Source organism: Nerophis lumbriciformis, linkage group LG07, assembly GCF_033978685.3.
Source record: "Nerophis lumbriciformis linkage group LG07, RoL_Nlum_v2.1, whole genome shotgun sequence".
NCBI lineage: Eukaryota > Metazoa > Chordata > Actinopteri > Syngnathiformes > Syngnathidae > Nerophis > Nerophis lumbriciformis.
In genome coordinates, this window is record NC_084554.2 from 25,504,842 (window position 1) to 25,524,494 (window position 19,653).

At 38.2% G+C, this 19,653-nt stretch overlaps 1 protein-coding gene and 1 long non-coding RNA gene across 4 annotated transcripts in view; one reads left to right on the forward strand and one right to left on the reverse strand.

Annotated features, from left to right (window-relative positions):
• The window catches only part of LOC133609734 (uncharacterized), a 123,797-nt gene that overhangs the window by 91,080 nt on the left and 13,064 nt on the right, over positions 1 to 19,653 (forward strand). Inside the window, exon 3 of one of the 2 annotated variants that reach the window (XR_012050551.1) lies at positions 1,584 to 1,652. The exons of the other annotated variant lie outside the window; for it this stretch is intronic. This is a non-coding gene — a long non-coding RNA (uncharacterized lncRNA). Of the gene's footprint in view, positions 1 to 1,583; positions 1,653 to 19,653 lie in introns of those variants that run through there. 2 annotated transcript variants of the gene reach the window in all.
• The window catches only part of mtrr (5-methyltetrahydrofolate-homocysteine methyltransferase reductase), a 70,285-nt gene that overhangs the window by 3,440 nt on the left and 47,192 nt on the right, over positions 1 to 19,653 (reverse strand). For both annotated transcript variants that reach the window (XM_061965597.2, XM_061965598.2), the window contains exons 12-13: positions 12,077 to 12,169; positions 5,994 to 6,188 (exon numbers count right to left, since the gene is read on the reverse strand). In XM_061965597.2, coding sequence (XP_061821581.2) covers positions 5,994 to 6,188; positions 12,077 to 12,169 — 288 coding nt within the window. The remainder of the gene's footprint in view (positions 1 to 5,993; positions 6,189 to 12,076; positions 12,170 to 19,653) is intronic.

A 19,653-nucleotide genomic window follows, 5' to 3' on the forward strand; every position in this document is an offset into this window, starting at 1 on the left:
ACCTTTATCGTTAGTTTTTAAGCCAAAATGTGTCCGTTCTCCCTTTTCTGTCTACACCAGTGACGTGCGGTGAGGTTCATGGCTGGTGAGGCACTGACTTCATCACAGTCAGATTTACAAACATATGAACCCTAAAGTGTACCGGTATCTTATTCACCATTTGATTGGCAGCAGTTAACGGGTTATATTTAAAAGCTCATACCAGCATTCTTCCCTGCTTGGCACTCAGCATCAAGGGTTGGAATTGGGGGTTAAATCACCAAAAACTATTCCCGGGCGCGGCGCCGCTGCTGCCTACTGCTCCCCTCACCTCCCAGGGGGTGATCAAGGGGATGGGTCAAATGCAGAGGACACATTTCATTACACCTAGTGTGTGTGTGACAATCATTGGTACTTTAACTTAACTTTACACATACAAACTGTAGCACACAAAAAAGCACATTTAATTAAAAAAAACTTTATTATGGTCTTACCTTTACTTATAAATGAAGTCCATGCGCCGCTGTTGTGCTGGATTAATCACCCCCTGACGGGAGTCAACTAACTAACTAATCAACTAACTAACTAATCAACTAAAGCCCTCACTTAAACTTTCCACGTGCAAGATTGAATCTATTTAAAAAAGTGTAACCGAGGGTTTATAAATGTCGCCTATACTGTATGAAACTACAAAATAACAAACACGGCGGCTCCAGTTTACACGAGGACCACTTTATTTACCTTCTTTCAAAAACCTCCGCTCCACTGTGTCATCACTTCCGCTCTTAGCGCCTTCAAAATAAGAGCTCAAGGCATATACTGCATAACAGCGCATAACAGGAACTTAACATCACAAAGAGGAAAGCCCATAAAAATAGGTTACAAAAGTTATTTAATAAGAAGCCAAAAAGTGCAAAAACAATAATGTTCGTGTTGGAGGAGTTGTGAATTAGGTACACCTGCAGTCTGCAGGTGTACCTAATGTTGTGGCCCTGCAGTCATTCACAACTCCTCCAACACGAACATTATTGTTTTTGCACTTTTTGGCTTCTTATGAAATAACTTTTTTAAATAGATTCAATCTTGCACGTGGAAAGTTTAAGTGTGGGCTTTAGTTGATATAACACTCCCGTCAGGGGTTACATTCTACGGCGGAGGTGCAGGAGGCGGGATTACTGCAAGCCTCAGCCAGTGCGTCTTTTGCAGCCGTTTTATGATCGCTCAGCACAAGAAATACGTTACACACATACAGTTGTTTACAAAATACACTGTACATTATATACCTCAGCTAACTAAACTATGGAAATGTACAATATAGTTCATATAGCAATACGGTCTCACTGCACAGCAGGCCGGCAGTTAGCCGAGTCAGCAATCCATGTTGAGGCACAACTGAGTGACGTGCCTCAACTGGCTGCTGATCACCGCACCTTCTCTTCTCAGTATTTGAACGGCAAATGTGAAAATTCAGCGATTTTAAATAAAAATAATCTAAAACTGGTGAAGTTAAATGGAAAATAACTGTATAGTATAATCACGGGATACATATAACAATTTAATAAAATGTTTTTCTTTTTACATTTTTTTTCTTTCCATGATGGCAGGTGAATCCCCGCTCGTAAACCAGCAATGACGCGACGACGACGGATGGAGCGGGGGCGCGGTGGACCGGTACTTTTTCAGAGGCTGTTTAGTACCAAATATAATTCATTAGTATCACGGTACTATATGAATACCGGTATACCGTACAACCCTACACTGGATGTTTGTATTGTCAGTTTAAAGACACTTAACTGAAAGTTGTTGTTTTTTAAAATATATACAAATATGTATAAATATAAATATATATTTATATATGTGTGTATATATATATATATATATATATATATATATATATATATATATATATATATATATATATATATATATATATATATATATAAATATATATTTATATATGTGTGTGTATATATATATATATATATATATATATATAAATATATATTTATATATGTGTGTGTATATATATATATATATATATATATATATACACATACATACATACATACATACATACAGTATGTATATAGATATAGTGTGTGTGTGCGTGTATATAAATATGTATATACTTGTTTGTAGTAATATGATTGGAAAATTTGAGCATTATGTTTGTGTTCAAATAGAGTAAATGTGTTTATCCTAAACATTCTTGCCACTTCATTTTACACACATTTTTTTGGGTGGGTGGCATATACCACAAAAATATCGCACCGTGGGCTTAATACCGTGATAATATCGTACTGTGAGGTTTTGATACAGTTACATCTCTACAATATAGTAATGCTGCCTGAGGCTGAGCCACTCAGTGGCCACAATAATGAACAGTGTGATCCGATTTGTTTGGTCTCCTCTCGTGGACAGATGGATGGAATCGTATCGGCAACCACAAATTATGAATCTAATCGTTAAAACGAATCGTTACACCCCTACTTATTACCTAAATAAATAAGTCAACCAGTGACCTGGACCAGACTTTGGAGGTCCCATGCAGTTTGTATTTACTTTAAGTCAAGTCCTCAACATTGCAATTTGGGTGTATACAGTGGATGACGAGCCAAATAAATCTTGAAACCTGACAGCTCGTATTTTGCAGTTGCAGCATTTTGGGAGAGATCCATCATGCTGGTAATGTAGTTTAGTATTTAATTCATTGCGTCATGATGTTTCTACGATCATTTAGGAGAAGCAGGTAGCCTGGCAGTGATAAAACAGAGACCTTCTAGATAAATCATAGGACCCTTGCTATAAAACTGTCGATGTGGCTCATTGCTATGCGTCATTCATTGTCTTCCTGAAAAGGTACTGTAGGAAACAAAGAGAGAAGACTTGTATAGAAGTGGTAACTATGCACAGAAGCTCTCAAATTTGCAGTTTAGTAGTAAATCAGCGCACTCCAATTATTGTCTGTTACGCCCCCCCCCCTAAAAAGAAGAAAAATATTTTGCGCCCCCCACTCTCAACCGTGACTATAAATAGTATAATTTGTTTTAAAATTGTTATAAATACACCTCTGCATAGCATTGTATCCTTAATACACTTGTCTTTCCTCGTCTCACAGAGCAGTCCCAGTGCAGCCAAGCGCTTAAATACGCTTCTTCATATTCTAGTACCTACTCAGTGGCCTAGTGGTTTGAGTGTCCGCCCTGAGATAGGTAGGTCGTGAGTTCAAACCCCGGCCGAATCATACCAAAGACTATAAAAATGGGACCCATTACCTCCCTGCTTGGCACTCAGCATCAAGGGTTGGACTTGGGGGTTAAATCACCAAAAATGATTCCCGGGCGCGGCACAGCTGCTGCCCACTGCTGCCCACTGCTCCCCTCACCTCCCAGGGGGTGATCAAGGGGATGGGTCAAATGCAGAGGACACATTTCACCACACCTAGTGTGTGTGTGACAATCATTGGTACTTTAACTTTAACTTTAGTACCAGGGTTTCTGCAGGTATCAACAATTATAATGTAATGCTTTTAATGCAACTTAAAACTATTTTAATGCCCATGTCCTATTGCAGATTGTTATTACAAAACCCAAAACCAGTGAAGTTGTCACGTTGTGTAATTCGTAAATAAAAACAGAATACAATTATTTGCAAATCCTTTAACTTATATTCAAATGAATAGACTGCAAAGACAAGATAATTAATGGTCGAACTGAGAAACTTCTTTTTTTTGCAAATAATCATTAACTTAGAATTTAATGGCAGCAACACATTGCAAAAAGGTTGGCACAGGGGCATTTTTACCACTGTGTTACATGGCCTTTCCTTTTAACAACACTCAGTAAACGTTTGGGAACTGAGGAGACCAATTTTTGAAGCATTTCAGGTGGAATTTTTCTCATTCTTGCTTGATGTACAGCTTAAGTTGTTCAACAGTCCGGGGTCTCCGTTGTGGTATTTTAGGCTTCATATTGCGCAACACATTTTCAATGGGAGACATGTCTGGACTACAGGCAAGCCAGTCTAGTACCCGCACTTTTTTACTATGAAGCCACGCTGTTGTAACACGTGGCTTGGCATTGTCTTGCTGAAATAAGCAGGGGCGTCCATGATAACGTTGCTCGGATGGCAACATATGTTGCTCCAAAACCTGTATGTACCTTTCAGCATTAATGGTGCCTTACCAGATGTGTAAGTTACCCATGTCTTGGGCATTAATACACCCCCATACCATCACAGATGCTGGCTTTTGAACTTTGTGGCTAGAACAATCTGGATGGTTCTTTTCCTCTTTGTTCCACAGGACACGACGTCCACCGTTTCCAAAAACTATTTGAAATGTGGACTCGTCAGACCACAGAAAACCTTTCCACTTTGCATCAGTCTATCTTAGATGAGCTCTTGGCCCAGCGAAGCTGGCGGCGTTTCTGGGTGTTGTGGATAAATGGCTTTGGCTTTGCATAGTAGAGTTTTAACTTGCACTTACAGATGTAGCGACCAACTGTAGTTACTGACAGTGGTTTTTCGAAGTGTTCTTGTGGTAATATCCCTTACACACTGATGTCGGTTTTTGATGGATCGAAGGTCCGTAATATCATCACTTAGGTGCAGTGATTTCTCCAGATTCTCTGAACCTTTTGATATTACGAACCGAAGATGGTGAAATCCCTAAATTCCTTGCAATAGTTCGTTGCGAAATGTTGTTCTTAAACTGTTCGACAATTTGCTCACGCATTTGTTCACAAAGTGGTGACCCTCGCCCCATCCTTGTTTGTCAATGACTGAGCATTTCATGGAAGCTGCTTTTATACCCAATCATGGCACCCACCTGTTCCCAATTAGCCTGTTCACCTGTGGGATGTTCCAAATAAGTGTTTGACGAGCATTCCTTAACTTCCTCAGTCTTTTTTGCCACTTGTGCCAGCTTTTTTGAAATATGTTGCAGGCATCAAATTCCAAATGAGCTAATATTTGCAAAAAATAACAAAAGTTTTCCAGTTCAAACATTAAGTATCTTGACTTTGCAAGGATTTGCAAATCATTGTATTCTGTTTTTATTTACGATTTACACAACGTAACTTCACTGGTTTTGGGTTTTTGCATATAACGTCAAAAGCATACAATTCTCTGTGTAGTCAAAATTGTCAACAATAATAATGTTGAATTGTTGAAATATTTTCATTAACTTTGGCCAAATTAGGCATACATGTAATAAGCTATAATAATAACGCAATAAACATATTTTTCATTACAATATTTTTTAAACCATTGTAATTGGAAGGTCAATACCTTAAATATCCTAAATAGGTACACCTACAGAGAAATAAAATGGACTCTCAATTTTTGTTAGCAAAAATTCCACTTAAGTAAATATTGAACATCTTGAAGTGCAGTTCTTCCCCCAATTAGGAAAAACTGTTTTGTTTTGTCGTCTCTTTTGTTGCCAGTTGCGTGTATGACATTTTTAATACCTCCGGACATCATACTTAATGCTTTTAAATGCTATTTAAGGCCTTAATTTTTGCAAAATCAATGCTTTTTAATATCCCGCAGAAACCCTGGGTATGGCAAAAAAGCATGTTTCCCGAAGTCACAGCGACCCCCCCCCCGCTCCACGATTTGAAAAGGTTTGAGGTAAATGAACGCCCTAACTCTAATTCAGTCCTTCTCAAATAGTGGGGCGGGCCCCCCTGGAGGGGACGCGTGTGACCTCGGGGAACATTCTTTTTTTGCCGTACCAGAATATGATGAAGCGTATGTCGCACTTGGCTTTACTGTAATCACGATGGGAGAAGAGGAAAACCGGTGTGTTGTTTACAATGTTATGCAGAGGTATAGTTATAAGAATTTTATAGAAAAATTATACTATTTATAGTCACGGTGGAGAGTGGGGGGGGCGCATTGCTCTAATCATAGAATTCACGGTAAACCAATATCGCGCTTGATTATGTCACAAAAAGCAAATAATTACTAAAAGTTGTGTCCCAGTACTTTTGTGTATTGTGTGTACATACCCACAAACATAGAGGCAACCGTTGCCCTTAAGCAGGATGTTGATGATGTCATGGCTATGGAGCAGCAGGTTGTGTTGGACATATCTTGGTGGTCCTCCTGAGATTCTGGCCTCTTCCTCCTTTGTCTCATCTCTGGAGAAACATACCTTCAGGTGGTTCAAGGTACCACTGGACACAAAGCCCTCCAGTTCTTCTCTGTGGAACAAAGACAAAAAAAACAATTCCTGGGCTTAAAAGAATAAATAAACCTGGACACTCAAACTGATGGCCTTGTGACACATCCCCTTAAGATATTCAGCGGCAGAAACATCTTTTCTGAGAACAAGAAAAACTGTCAAGCTCAATAGAACAACACTGACGTGCAAAAGGTCCAAGGAAAGCTGTGCCAGACAGCTCATTTATTTTGCTTAACAAGAAAACTAGAAAGGTCGAGTCACCGTTCTAAACACATTTCTCTAATCAATCCTGCTGTTGGGTGTAACCTTGCTTCCGAGGAGAGAGGTGCTCGCCAACTTAACTCCTCTGCCTTTGCATCTGCTGGGCCTGGGTGCTATTGGCAGGAGGAGGACAATGGCAAGGAGATCTGTGAAAAAGATTATCCAAGCGTGCTGTGACTAATCTCCTAAGGAACGGTCGACATACACAACACTAAAAAGGAATGTGTAGATTTCTTACCTGACGTTCTTATGACTGTGTAGAAATGGCATAATTGAGGGGTGAGAGGTTGCCATTGTTTGTTGTGCATGTTAGTGCGTAGGCAGGTGAGCGAAGGAGATCACCATAGGATGTGCAAAAGTCTGATGCCTTATGTCATATACTGCTTTTACAACCACAGGAGCATGGCAGTTTTTCAAGACGTACCGATATGTTTTTGTGTGTTTTGTGTGTGACCGTGTTTTGACCATATTACTGTTCTACGTCATTGTTTTTGGGGGGCTTTAAACCATTGGTCCCCAACCCTACCACTTGCGTTCCCACAAACCTCTTGTTTCAGATTTATCCTAGTTACAAAGTAGTCACGTTTTTTTTCAGCGTGCTTAATAAGATATTAAGTAACGTTCAACGCTTGTTGACTTTGTTTCATTTTCACAACTGCTGGTATAGGGATTAACTTTGACTCTTATTTGACGGCACAGTGAAATAAATGTTTGTGTATATTTTTGGAATAAGATAATAATTTAAATGGATTTATCGATTTTAACATTTTATATCGATTAGCATCATTATCGCGGTATTTTTGAATGTACTCAAAAAGTACTCCTTTACACACATAAATCTTTTGACCATTTTTTTGTAAAGGGGTTATATTATGATTTTTTTCATTATCATTTTTTTCTACAAAATTTGCATAGCTGGATAATCTTTTACAGACCATCTTCAAGCCGCTTTAAGACCGTCTCTTCAGGATACGCTGTTTCGTGAGCAGTCTTATTTACGCTCCTCCACTTCGACTGTGTCTTCTCCTCGTCAGCCATGTCATAGTTTTTAGACCTTCCAAATTGGGTCTACTGACAGATATTAGTTAGAACTAGGGTTGTCCAGATACCAATATTTTGGTACCGGTACCAAAATGTATTTCGATACTTTTCTAAATAAAGGGGACCACAAAAAAATGGCATTATTGGCTTTATTTTAACAAAAAATCCAACAGTACATTAAACATATGTTTCTTATTGCAATTAAAGAACAATTATGCTCTTAAATAAAATCTACACTTCTGTTAAAATGTAATAATAAAATATTCTTCTGTTGTTTGGATACTTTACAAGTAGTTGCAGGATCATACATTGGTCATATTCAAAGATCTCGTGTGTCCAGGGACATATTTCCTGAGTTTATAAATATATGAATTTTAAAAATAGGAAAAAAGATTTTGTGGCGATAAAAAATATAGATGTAATCATAGTAGTATCGACTAGATACGCAATTGTACTTGGTATCATTACAGTGGATGTTAGGTGTAGATCCACCAATGGCATTTGTTTACATTCAGGCGCGCTAGCTTTTGTTAGCGGTGATGCCGGTGAGCTGTTGTATCCTCCTACGGTGTGTAGTGAAGCATGTTTAGCTATTCCTCGTCCTGCAGGGATGATACTTGTAAGAAACTCACTTTATTTGTCGCCATGGAGGCGAGGATTAGTGATTTAGAAGTAGCTAAAACACCGCCGACTGCGGATGGATGTTCGCTGCTAGCTAGCTAGCTATGTCTTAAAGCACCTCTTCCTGAGGGCGTTTCAGTGATATAGCTTCACCTTTATCGTCAGTTTTTAGGCCAAAATGCGTCCATTCTCCCTTTTCTGTCTCCACACCGTGTCTGCTTGTAAGTACTCCGTGATTATGCGCTGCCGAACACGCTCCTCTGCTCGTAAACCAGCAATGTCATGACGTGACGGCGCGCCATCATGCCCGTTGGAAAAAAAAAAGAAAAAACATTTGGGGGAACCGGTACTTTTCAAACAGAGTATAGTACCGTTTTTTTTATTCATTAGTACCGCGATACTATACTAGTACCGGTATACCGTTTAACCCTAGTTAGAACTATACAGTATGCTACTTTTTATTAAAAATGGCAACAGCTGAGGATGCATGTGCATGTACGAGCCAGTCTGCCCTACAACAAGAGGATAGAGAAAAAAAGGAGCTCCTTGACAACAGTGTCGGACTACAACGGCGGACTCGCTCAAAGCTCTTCTGGTGAATCTCTACCATATATGGGGAAATTTGCTGACGTCACACTTGGGGAAAAAGGTCACAAACTTGCCTAATTCCACACGGCTTGTTTGGAGGAAGTATGAAGGAAGGCAAGATTGTTTTATAAATATCTCCGCCATGTCTCCATGGTTAAATTTCACATTTTCAGGATTTATGTAGATCCCAAATACACAAAAACAGGTACCAATAGGTAAGAAAAGCTGGTTTTGCATAATAAGTACCTTTAAATAACTACAATAGGTAGACACACTGTAAGAAAACCCCGTATTTTGCAGGTTTTCTGCTTCTTATGCTTTACCGATTTTATTCTTATTATTTTATCTGTTTTAAAGGCTAAGCTTCTATTGTTTTAAATATTGGTTTACTATAAAATGTATTTAAATGAAAACTGCATAACAAAAACATATATTCTTTTTTTTTTTTCAGTGGTCCTTAAATGCACCGTAAAACACTTCCGTCTCTTTTCTTCTGACTATAGAATGATCACTTTGTCTTAAGAGAGCATAGCTTGTAAGTTAAATGTGCACCGTTGAATATCTTAGTTGCTCAGACAGTAATGTGTTTATAGAAGTTTAGATTGGGGTATGTTGTTTCTAAATGGAGAAATATGTTAATGTCTCTTGTTTTTATGTTAGCATTTAAGCTAGCGCCAGTCAGTTTGTGAGTTTTTGAGTATCTATTGTTACATCCTTGATTAAAACTTAAAGTAAAAATAACCTACTCATTGAAGATGTCTGACATATGTAGGTTATTGGTGTTGCTGCAATCAATAAGTTTACATGAAGAAGATTTTTAGCATAGAAAACAGATTTTCTATATTCCAAGGTACTGGCCTTACAAATCCTAGTGAACAAAAATCTACAAAAATGAGTCATGTAAGTGGGTTGTTCTGATTCTGCTAACCTATTTAAATGGAGTACTCCTCCACACGGGGGGCTCATGCTACACTGACTAATAGCTTTGGTCAACACCGTTGGGGGTGTTTCTCAGAGAGGCCCACACAGTGTGCAAACACTACCTGGCTGACTGCTGGTATTTAGCTAGTAGACAGGCGGAAACAAAGGGCAGAAAACCACACTGCCTGTGATCCTATTCTTGTGTGATTAAGGACGCTAATCCATGCACACTATTAATCCTGTAGAACAACTTGATCAGTGCACTAGTTCTGAGCAAACGGTGTTAGGACGAGGATCTTTAATTAGTATGCAGACAAGAGATTAAAACCAAGCAAAATGGGCCAGAAAAAGAAGAGCATATGATGGGGATTTTCATTCAAACAAAAAAAGACAAACGTGGTTATGGTTTCTCGTCTTTACTCCTAACAAACTACCATACTGAGCAGAAATGTAAGGCAGTAAAAAAGACTCCTAGTTTGTAGTCCGGGTCTCGAAAAGTATTTATGTAAACCAACAGGTCACGTCAGCGGCGTCACCAGATTTGTACGGTTGTGAAAAATTTCCAGACACTGAAAAAGTTGTGGAAAATTATGTTTTTTCAGAGTTTAAAGTTTTAAAAAAGTAATGCAAATATATCTGAAAATTCATTAATCAAAACAAAATCGATGTACCGTAATGAAGTGTGATTTGCTGCGGACCGTTGTGATATTTTGATGGTGTGAAAAATGTATGACGTGCAAGCGCCTACACACTGCCTTTGAGCTAGTTACTTCTGCCAGCAAAGTGGCGGTGCTGAAAAATACCAGCAAAGTGTGGCTTCAATGCTTTTTAAGAATCAATACAAATTGTGGCTGGCAAAAGACACTGACCCAAGACAAATGCAAAACTGTGCGGTAAAACTTTTGACATTTCAAATATGGGTTAGGCAAGAATTGTAAAAGCATGAAACTGTAGCCACAGTTGCGAGCAGCGTAGGTGAGTTTATGACGCTGTGAGGACAGCCAGTAACAGTACTATCGTTTCCACAGCAACAAAGCAGACAACTTTGGATATTTCTGCAAGAAATTAGAAAGAAAGCCCTCAAAGTCGAGAACGCGGGCACTAAAACGTGTGAATTCGTACTTTCGCAACTTACATAAATTCAAGTCATCCGAGGCCTTCACGCTGCCGTGTTCCCAGACAGCAAGATCGTGTAACTTTGGTAATAACAAGTGTGCATATTTCTGTGCTTTTTGGCATGCTCTGCACTTTAAAAGATAGTGTCCCAGCAAGAATTTGTTGTGCTGTTTGACAAAAGACTAAACCAGCATTTGTCTGTCCACCTAACGGGTTTATAAAGTGCAACTGAATTTACCACAGGTGGACTCAATTAAAATGTAGGAACATCTCAAGGATTATCAGATGAAACAGGATGCACCTGATCTCACTTTAAAGCTTCATGGCAAAGGCTTTGAATACTTATGTATATGTGATTTCTCGTTTTTTTAATTTTTAATAAATTTGCAAAAACTCAAAAAAATTGTCCACATTGTCATTACGAGGTATTGTGTGTAGAATTTTGAGGACAAAAATGAATTCATTCAATTTGGGAATAAGACTAACACAACAAAATGTGGAAAAAGTGAAGCGATGTGAATACTTTCTAAATGCACTGTATGTGAGGCTGTGGGATGAGGAAGAAGTAATGACTAAATTGGAACAGAAATATGAGAAGATCTAAATGATCTAAATGTGCCGGTCTGATGTTTTTATTTTGTTTGTTTTTATTTTAGAGAGGTATACAGGTATATTTTGGGTGTAGACCTAATTTTACTTGGGATTCAAGGAACTTTATTTTCATACCAACACACATGAGATGGCAACATTTAGTACCTAAGGTCCCAAATTTAGCCCAAGGAGTACCACAAGAAAAATAGTGTGTACATAATAATGTAGTATTTAAAAGACCGTTAAAAAAATAGATTCACATCCAAATCGCAATTTTTTTTATTCTGATTCCAAACCGATTCATAATTTTCAAAAATATTTAAAATAAAAAGTTTTTATTTCAAGACTCAATTTAAAAAAAATGTTTAATTTTTTTAAGAATACATTTTTGGATGAGAAGCAAACAACTTTTATTTATATTAATATTATTGATAGTGTTTTGTTTTTTAATTAACTTTAGTTTCTCGTTTTTTAGTATTGTATTTGTATGTCTTCTCCATTAAAAAAAAAAAAAAAAAGACTTCAAAGATTGGTCAATTTAGCTAACATCTGAGGTTATGATGCTAAATTCAAGATAATATGGATCAATGAATGGGAGTCATCAAACCACAGCTTACAAATATCAATAAAATATGACTGAAATGGGATTTCATTGATATTGAAAGCATGACCTGGGGGAAAAAATAGTTTCTCAAATATGAGTCGTCTTATATTCAGATCAGGATGGTCATCACTTCAGAATATGTAGGAGCAAAATACCAAGCGTACCTGAACAGGTAGTCTTGGTCTTTGTAGCGGCAGCCAAAAAACAACCAGGTCTCGCCAAACGCTGCGTCTGCCTTCTGCTGCCTTTCCTTTTCTCTGAAAGTCAAATAGGAACCATTATCAGGCAATCTTCACTCACAAAGAGAGGAGCAGATGGAGGAGAGGTGACACCGTTAAAGCAATGACAGACATTGCCTTGTACGCGAGAAACGACTGCTTGCAAGGACGTTATGTGCATGACTACAAATTCCATCACTATAAAGAGGAAGAGGACGTTAGATCTCATACTGTGTGTGTCCAACACTGCATCTTTTTAGGGATTCTTCAAGAGGTGTGTGGAAAAGATTTCTTAGCAGGTGGAGGCCAAAGAGCAGCACAGAGCTGCTCTGCTGGTATCTTCCCAAACATCTGGTGAGGTGATTGGGGGGAAAAAAAGAAAGTTGACCCAAACAAACCTTTGTCAGTTCATCAGTCAGCAAAGACTGGAAAGCATTATCTGTTAACGCCATCCGAAAGGAGGGAGGGAGATGACCACCAATGGCCGACTTTTGACATTCTAACCAAGGCCTGCAAAAGTTCCACTCTTTGTAACTAAGCAACAATGCGGTTGCTCTCTTAGGAGATACAAAAGCAAAAAAAAAAAAAAAGCATTTTTCCCTTGAGCAATGGGAGTCTTATCACAAATAAACATGTCTTCCTGATTCATAAAGTGAAAAATGTCTATCCAGTATCTAACTGATTGAGATACTGTGAACCATTTATATCTTATCAATTGACAACACTATAAATGAGAATTTGGAGAATGTGGATATACTTTAGAGCAGTGTTTCTCAACCATATGGCCGAGGCCCATTGTTGGTCCACAAGCGCCCCTTAGAGCAGTGTTTTTCAACCACTGTGCCGCGGCTCACTAGTGTGCCGTGAGATATTGTCTGGTGTGCCGTGGGAGATTATGTAATTTCACCTAATTGGGTTAAAAATATTTTTTGCAAACCAGTAATTATAATTCGCAAATGTGCCGTTGTTGAGTGTCTGTGATGTCTAGAGATCGGCAGAGTAACTGTGTAATACTCTTCCATATCAGTAGGTGGCAGCTGGTAGCTAATTGCTTTGTAGATGTCGGAAACAGCGGGAGGCAGCGTGCAGGTAAAAAGGTATCTAATGCTTAAACCAAAAATAAACAAAAGGCGAGTGCCCCTAAGAAAAGGTATTGAAGCTTAGGGAAGGCTATGCAGAACGAAACTAAAACTGAACTGGCTACAAAGTAAACAAAAACAGAATGCTGGACAACAGCAAAGACTTACTGTGGAGCAAAGACTGCGTCCACAAAGTACATCCGAGCATGGAATGACAATCAACAATGTCCCCACAAAGAAAGATAAAAACAACTGAAATATTCTTGATTGCTAAAACAAAGTATATGCGCGAAATATCGCTCAAAGGAAGACATGAAACTGCTACAGGAAAATACCAAAAAAAAGAGAAAAAGACACCAAAAATAGGAGCGCGAGACAAGAACTAAAACACTACACACAGGAAAACAGCAAAACACTCAAACTAAGTCACGGCGTGATGTGACGGCTGCGTTGACCCTGGATCTCAGGAAACAGAGTGGACCGACACCAGCAGATGACATGGCACCCCAAACCATCACCCAACCATGCAAATTTTGCATTTCCTTTGGAAATCGAGGTCCCAGAGTCTGGAGGAAGACAGGAGAGGCACAGGATCCACGTTGCCTGAAGTCTAGTGTAAAGTTTCCACCATCAGTGATGGTTTGGGGTGCCATGTCATCTGCTGGTGTCGGTCCACTCTGTTTCCTGAGATCCAGGGTCAACGCAGCCGTCTACCAGCAAGTTTTAGAGCACTTCATGCTTCCTGCTGCTGACCTGCTCTATGGAGATGGAGATTTCAAGTTCCAACAGGACTTGGCGCCTGCACACAGCGCAAAATCTAACCGTGCCTGGTTTACGGACCATGGTATTTCTGTTCTAAATTGGCCCGCCAACTCCCCTGACCTTAGCCCCATAGAAAATCTGTGGGGTATTGTGAAAAGGAAGATGCAGAATGCCAGACCCAAAAACGCAGAAGAGTTGAAGGCCACTATCAGAGCAACCTGGGCTCTCATAACACCTGAGCAGTGCCAGAAACTCATCGACTCCATGCCACGCCGCATTAACGCAGTAATTGAGGCAAAAGGAGCTCCAACCAAGTATTGAGTATTGTACATGCTCATATTTTTCATTTTCATACTTTTCAGTTGGCCAACATTTCTAAAAATCCCTTTTTTGTATTAGCCTTAAGTAATATTCTAATTTTGTGACACACGGGATTTTGGATTTTCATTTGTTGCCACTTCAAATCATCAAAATTAAATGAAATAAACATTTGAATGCATCAGTCTGTGTGCAATGAATAAATATAATGTACAAGTTGCACCTTTTGAATGCAATTACTGAAATAAATCAAGTTTTTCAAAATATTCTAATTTACTGGCTTTTACCTGTAGATTCACTATCAACTAAAAATTATTCAAACACACAGCCTGTTGTCATCTGAAAGGCCTAGTTTGATAGTTCCTTCCAAGAACCGAAGCTCCTCAGTGTCAGTAGCACTCATGCAGCCCAAGGCCAGGACAATACCCCCATGTTAGTATAGTGTTTTTCTTGCCATGCTTTCTAGTCTTTATAGACTAGTATCTGTTGGCTGGGGTTGTTTGCAATCAGATTGGCAACCATTGTCCTAACAATTGGGCTTATTTTAAATTAATTTGCAAGTTAAAACCTGTGATTATTCACGATTAATCCAAATTCAAAAGTGTAATTCACTGGCATAAAAAAATATTATACAACAGCACTTCTTTATTAATTGAAAAACTAAATCAAATCTATCTCCTTGCTGCCTTTCCTGTCACTCTTCATGATGACAATCACAATGAGACATCAATAGCAACAATAAAAAAGAAGCTGACCTCTTTATATCGTCTCTTTCGGGAATTGCTGGGTCTCCTTGGGCGTCCTTTACTATTCACCATGACTTGTGTGCTACAATTTGAAATGAAAGCGGCAGCTGACTCTTAATTCCGGCTGCTGTTTGGTGAATAGCAATTAGGCGTTAATGCCCTCATTTAGTGTCAGACGTGAGTCTTTGATAATCCAATTAATTTGAATGGAGCAACAGTTAAGTGTTAATCTTAGCGTTTCGCAGAACATTCCTCAAAAACACAGGTTACTGAACGAGGTAGATAAATGGATGCCCAACCTGCACGTTGTGTCTAAACATCAAAACAACAAGCATTTAATGTGTGCAACAGCATGCACATTTCAGAATGCCTCTCAGACTTAATATCACTGTAGTAAAAAGCCTCTTTGCTCGGACAGTTTTCCTTTCAGCACCATACTGACTTTTGAAAAAACTTAATATATAGAGTATATAGTTTGTTTAATAAATACTGTGCTGAATTAAGATGTCCACAATGACTCACTTACTTTAACCTTCAGTCCAAAAAAAATTCCATAGCCAACAACCATACCAGCATCAATCGTCAACATAAAGTATCAAAAAAGTTTTAACATTCAAACAAATCATCCATTTTTACTGAAAACCCCATATTTTATAGCAATAAAGGAGGGGTTCTTAAAGTAATACCAATAATAATATAATATGATATACATATGTATGTATGTATATATGATATACATATGTATGTATGTGTGTGTGTGTGTGTATATATATATATATATATATATATATATATATATATATATACAGTACAGGCCAAAATTTGGACACACCTTATTCAATGTGTTTTCTTTATTTTCATGACTATTTACATTGTAGATTGTCACTGAAGGCATCAAAACTATGAATGAACACATGTGGAGTTATGTACTTAACACAAAAAGGTGAAATGACTGAAAACATGTTTTATATTCTAGTTTCTTCAAAATAGCCACCCTTTGCTTTGATTACTGCTTTACACACTTTTGGCATTCTCTCGATGAGCTTCAAGCACACCTGTGAACTGAAAACCATTTTAGGTGCCTACCTCTTGAAGCTCATCGATATATATATATATTTATGTATATTTTTATTCATTTTTAAACGATTAAAAAAAAAAATTTAATCGATTACAAATAAAAATTACAATTCATTCGATAATCTTTTTTTTTTGTTTTTCACACCACTACTAGCTATTCAAATTCCAAACTACTTGTTTGGAGAAACTTTTAAAGGAGGCAACATTGTTTTATTAATATATTTTCCATGGTTCCATGGTTTCAAATTTTTGAGACTTTTGGGCGATCCCAAATAGACAAAAACAGGTACCAACAGGTAAGAAAAGTTGGTTTTGCATCAAGGACTACTACAATGATTTGAAAATAATTTCTCCACAGCAACAGTACCAGCGTCTGTCAACAATTCAGTGTTAAAACATTTTTAAAAACGTAAATAAACAAATCATCCATTTTGAATGGAAAAAAAAATCAAAAAATATTTCATGGCAATCAAAGAGGGTTTCCTGAAGAGTATTGTAATAAATAATAATAAAATGAAAAAAAAACTAAGAAAACCAAGAAATATGTTTCAGGGTAAGCATATTGCGTTTCTTTCTGCATTTGCAAAAAAATGTAGGATATCATCAATAGTTTATTGTTAGTAAATGGCTTTAACTGCAGTTTTTCTTTGCTTTTTTCTCGTTTTGAGGCACACCATTATCTATTTAATCCAAGAGTCATGTCATCAGCTTTTCAATGGTTTGAGTATTTATTGTGTGCATTTTCTACTGTAATGCTGCTCAACAAAAAGATGTGCAGTTTAAAATAAGAACACCATACATCTTATAAAAGTTGAGCTGTTTAAATGGTTTGTCAAAGTCTACCAATAACAAAGAAAGGCTTTTGGGTCTTGCAAATTTAGTGTGAAAATAATAACAAATTGTATATGTGTATATCCCTTTTGTAAGGTACAAATGGAGCAGAATTAAAAATTCAACAGGATGATGACGAAATGATTAAATGTCATCAATTGGGATCTGGTAACAGAGCCGTCTGGGTGCCATTCCCATCCCTCCCATTCGCATCCTGGGAAAGATTGTTCTGATCCGTAAACAGCCTCAAGTAAACTCATTTTAGCACGCTCGTCTCTTTCCCCTCTCGCCGACTGCCCTGAAGGGATCAATACCAATATGAAAAAACCTGGATTCCATTTTGAACAGACCATAGCGGCGCCTTTCCCTGAATACAAATCATATCATCGCATCTGCACACTTTTAACAGTGTGCAACACAATCCCACCGAGAGAGCAGCAACGAGAGCACTCTATTTGGTCGGAATCACAATTGTGCCATTTAGCGCGGGAGGGTCAACAAGCCGACTTTGTAAACATCCCAATTATCTTATATAGTATTTTCTTCAGCCATAGAGGATGCCTACCTGCCTAAACTGTGGCTCCATTTCCCATAGCTGACTATGAAAGTAATATTGTAGCAAAATGATTTGCAAACGTGTACCAATCTGTGTGTCTGCGATCCAATTCAAGTGTCTGTGTGTTAATTTGTCTGTCTGTATATCAATCTGTGTGTGCTTTAATTTGTCTCCGTATTATCATTTGTCTGTGGATAAACACAATCTGTCCGTATTTCAAAATACGTATAAAATACAAAGTAGTACAAAAATACTTCAGACAACTGAGTTACTGCTAAAATATGAACTATTGACAAAGTGAATGAAACACTGTTGTTTTTGGCTTCAACGGCAACACGAGTGCAAGTGGGTGTAAGGTGCAGACGAGTAGTATGTATGTGTGTATATATATATATATATATATATATATATATATATATACACATACACACACACACACACACATTATATATATATATATATATATATATATATATATATATATATATATATATATATATATATACACATACATACAGTGAGGTCCACAAGTATTTGCACACCCTGCAATTTTGCAAGTTTTCCCACTTAGAAATTAGGTAGAGTTCTGAAACGTTCATCATAGATGTATTTTCACTGTTAGAGACATAATCTATAAAGAAAAATCCGGAAATAGCTTTGTATGATTTTTTTTTATGATTTATTTGTATGTTACTGGGGTTCATAAGTATTTGCACACATGAGAATCAGCAAGAATTATGACTCTCAAAGAGCTGTCAGTTTACCTTTAAAAAAAAGTCCACCATGACCCCACAACTAATCACCCACCCACCACCCCTTTGAGCTCATTAAAGTCACCTGTGCAGCACACAGTCAGTCAAGGTCCAACTGCTACCATGGGCAAGACCAAAGAGCTGTCAAAAGAGACCAGAGTCAAAATTGTAGAGCTCCACAAAGCTGGAAAAGGCTGTGGGACAATTGGGATGCAGCTTGGTGAGAATAGATCAATTGTTGCAGCAATTGTTAGAAAACGGAAGAGGCTAAACATGACTGCTAATCTACCTCGGACTGGGGCTCCATGTAAAATCTCCCCTCGTGGGGCATCACTCGTGATAAGAAAAGTGAGGAATCAGCCCAGAACTACGCGGCAGGAGCTGGTGAATGACATGAAGAGAGCTGAGACCACTGTTTCCAAGGCTACTATCAGTAGAACACTACGATGTAGTGCTTTAAAATCATGCATCGCACGGAAGGTTCCCCTGCTTAAGTCAGCCCATGTCTGAAGTTTGCCAACGGCCATCTGGATGATCCAGAGGAGTCATGGGAGAAAGTCATGTGGTCAGATGAGACCAAAATATAACTTTTTGGTATAAACTCCACTCGTCGGGTTTGGAGGAAAAAGAAGGACGATTATCATCCCAAGAACACCATCCCTACAGTGTAGCATGGGGGTGGAAGTATCATGCTTTGGGGGTGCTTTTCAGCAAAGGGGACAGGACGACAGCACTGTATTAAGGAGAGGATGAACGGGGCCATGTATTGTGAGATTTTGGCCAAAAACCTCCTTCCCTCAGTCAGAGCATTGAAGATAGGTCGTGGCTGGGTCTTCCAACATGACAATGACCCGAAGCACACAGCCAGGATAACCAAGGAGTGGCTCCATACGAAGCATATCAAGGTTCTGGAGTGGCCTAGCCAGTCTCCAGACCTAAATCCAATAGAAAATCTTTGGAGGGAGCTGAAACTTCGTGTTGCTCGGTGACAGCCCCGAAACCTGACAGATCTAGGGAAACTTTGTGTGAAGGAGTGATCCAAAATCCCTGTTGCTGTGCGTGCAAACCTGGTAAAGAACTATAAGAAACATTTGACCTCTGTAATTGCATTCTGCCCTAAATATTAACACTGATGTTCTCATGTGTGCAAATACTTATGAACCCCAGTAACATACCAATAAATCATTAAAATAATCATACAATGTGATTTCCTGATTTTTCTTTTTAGATTACCGGTATGTCTCTAACAGTGGAAATACAGTACATCTATGATGAACATTTCAGACCTCTCCCTAATTTCTAAGTGGGAAAACTTGCAAAATTGCACGGTGTGTAAATACTTGTGGACCTCACTGTATATATACACATATATATATATATATACATATATATATATATTAGG